This window comes from Athene cunicularia (genome assembly GCF_003259725.1).
Source record: "Athene cunicularia isolate RWA chromosome 4 unlocalized genomic scaffold, athCun1 chr4_part3, whole genome shotgun sequence".
In the NCBI taxonomy this organism is placed as follows: Eukaryota; Metazoa; Chordata; class Aves; order Strigiformes; family Strigidae; genus Athene; species Athene cunicularia.
Window position 1 is genome coordinate 4,311,060 of NW_020799100.1, and position 2,963 is coordinate 4,314,022.

At 39.5% G+C, this 2,963-nt stretch overlaps 1 protein-coding gene across 1 annotated transcript in view; it reads left to right on the top strand.

Moving 5' to 3' along the window:
- Positions 1–49: 49 nt before the first annotated feature.
- Positions 50–2,963, top strand: part of VMA21 (VMA21, vacuolar ATPase assembly factor) — a 5,182-nt gene continuing 2,268 nt past the window's right edge. The window contains exons 1-2 of the mRNA XM_026848758.1: positions 50–59; positions 1,643–1,846. Coding sequence (XP_026704559.1) covers positions 50–59; positions 1,643–1,846 — 214 coding nt within the window. The remainder of the gene's footprint in view (positions 60–1,642; positions 1,847–2,963) is intronic.

The window sequence follows — 2,963 nt, forward strand, 5'->3', positions numbered from 1 at the left end:
CCGCAGCCTGGCCGGGGTTAGGGGGGGTCTGTAGGCCGCGGCCAGCGGGATGGCGCCTGGTACCGGCAGCCTGGGAGGGTGGTGGTGGTGATGGTGGTGCAGCACCCCGGGGGTCAACCGGGGATGGGTGTCTGCCCATCCCGCACTGTTGGGGAGCCGAAGACAGTGGAGGAGGCCCCGGGTTTGCCTTGGCCGCGCTTTGTAACCCTGGGCAACCCCGAAACCCGAGCGCGGAGGCTGGTCTGCAGTTAAAAGCTTATACGCAAATACTTGGTTTTGCTGCTTAGAGAAGTGATGAAAATATGTCAGTGTAAGAAAGGTATTTGTCAACAGTGCAGTGTTGAACTTTGGTAATAAGCGGGAGGTCATCTTAGTCTTCTATGGGTAGGTGTTAAATAGAGAATAGTTTCAAGTTTCCGTAGGGAAAGTTTGAATGGTGCTATGCTTTCTACCCCGGCAGATTGTGAAACGAAGTAAAGGAGAAGTTACCAAATGCCTTTTTTTCCCAAGCTACTGAATATGCTATCTAAATGTATGGCAGTACATGATGAACAAGAAGTGCTGCTGGCTTTAGTGGAAAAGCTGTGTGTGGCTGCATGTCACAGTCTTTTGATGACTGTCAGAACATGAGATTGAATTTATTTTTTTTTTCCCACTTCCACTTATTTTTCCAAAGGCACGTCAAGTATAAAATGTGATTTCAAGCAATATACTATGGCACAAATGTGTCTTGATAGAACTGTTTGAAACTACGGATACAGAAATTGCTGTGGAGGTGCCTGGAAGTTTTAAGAATTATGTATCCCTGACTTGAATTGGGTTTTATGCATATTTGTGTTTTGAAGCCTTAAGGACACGTGCCATTGAACTCAGTAGTTGTTGAAAGTCAAAGGGGTATTGCTTGGCTTACATGTTTACTTCAGCATAACATAATGTAGTCAGCCAACCAGAGTGAGTGAAAACTGTTGGAAGCACGCACAAAAATGAGCTGTATGTGGTGTTTTGTAGATACAAAACCTGTTCCAGCAGATCAAGTTCAGGAAGACCTTATCAAGTGAATAATCCTTCATTGTGATTGTCTTGCTCAAGGTCTTCTAGCTTTAGGTCTGTGAATGCAAAAAGGTTATTAATGCTTTGGTGTTCTGATTATTGCTACGGTTATTCCAACTCCCTCCGTGGAAACTGAGAAATCATTTCAAATAGAGGAACAATATCTGATAAAAAGGAACTTCACTTCCAACAGTAAGCTGTTAAAGTCATTCTGTGTACTTCCCTCTGCAACCTACCCTGCAGTATTTGTCATTTTCCTACACTTGTAGTTATTTTTTTTAAAAAAGGGAACTTGGCAAGCTTTAATGCACAGTACTGTCATATGACAAGTGCATAAGTATCTAATAGTATATATTTAATAATTACATAATATGATGATAAACTTATTAATGTAAACCCCCTATGTTGTTAATGCTTGCAGAGCAATAACAGGGAAAAAATCTGAAGTCTGTTTTTCATCTTGTTTGTGAGCTTTCACTGGCAGAATCATTAGATCTTTTTGAATACTCTGATTTTTCTGTTGCAGCCAACAAATGCATACTCCAACTCTTTTATAGCTTCCAAATGATACACATACTCAGTTCTTGAAAAGTAATTGGCTTCTGTTTGGGACAAGTTCATGTCCTGTTTCAGGCATATATATACTGTGACTTTCTTCTCTGTGTAACTTCTCTTATTTATTTCAGAAATGAGGGTTCATTAACATCAACTTTAAGAACACTTCTATTCTTCACAGCTCTAATGATTACATTACCCGTTGGGCTATATTTTTCATCAAAGGCTTATATATTTGAAGGTAATTTTGTTTCTGCCAATTAGCATTACTGTTACAAAAAAGAGGAAAAGCACAATGCTCTAAAAGCATCTTTGTTCTCCTTCCCATTTTGAATATTTGTTTCCTTATGCAAACTTAAGACCTTGTACTATCTAATTAGAACAGAAAATTATATAAATGGTTGATGCATCCTTCCCTGCGTTATCATATGCAATCTAATATTTGCTGTTTGCTGTACAATGATTTAGCTAGCATACAGGTGCATTGTTCCCCTTACTTAAAAGGGTATCTAACCCTGCACCAGACTTATCAGAATCATTAGCGATGTTTCCTGCAGGTGGTGCAAACTAATTGCATATTCAAGACAGAAGAATGTTGTTTACTGGGTTTATTTCTTGCTTTGTAAAACATGCCTGCATTTGTAAGTGTAAACTAGTTGTCATACACCCAGTTTCAGATATTGAATGTGGTTGCTTGTAGAGCTTTTTTTTAATTGAAGAACAACAAAAAAGTAGCTCTGTCAAACTGCTAACAACCAGCCCCATTCTAACCTTGATTCTGCAAGGCTTTGATACTTTTCTCTTGCAGCATTAGGAAGTTATCTCCTTCAAAAGCTGGGAGGAGGGAGGGAAAAAGAAGATGCTTTTAAGAGCCGTTTGTGAATATATGAGTTGTTCTAAGATGATTCTCCTTTGGTGTATACTGCTGTGTGTAGTTCTGAAGGCTGAAACTGAAAACTTGTTAAATAAAATTCAAGATTCTTTTTAGCATTTTTTACCGGAGGTGGAGCACTTTGCTGTGTCAGTTAATGGCAAGATCTGTCAGCACTGATAGGATTGGGTTTGTGTTTGGAGGGTGGTGGTTTTGGTGTGGTGTCACGTGTGTGTTTTTGTTTCCTTGTTTTCTGGGTTCTGGGGTTTTTTTTAAATGAATGAAGAGAAATGACATTTTGGTATTCAGTCTTCTGATATTTAAAGGCTTATTTCATGTGAGATGCATTCATGTGTCTTAACTGGTGAGGAATTACTGTTTTACGGTCTAAATATAGAAGGTAGAAGTTCTCTGAATTGTTGTACTACCATTGTATCCTGTTGTAGCGGCAAATAAATTATATCATTATCCCCCCCCCCCCCCCCCC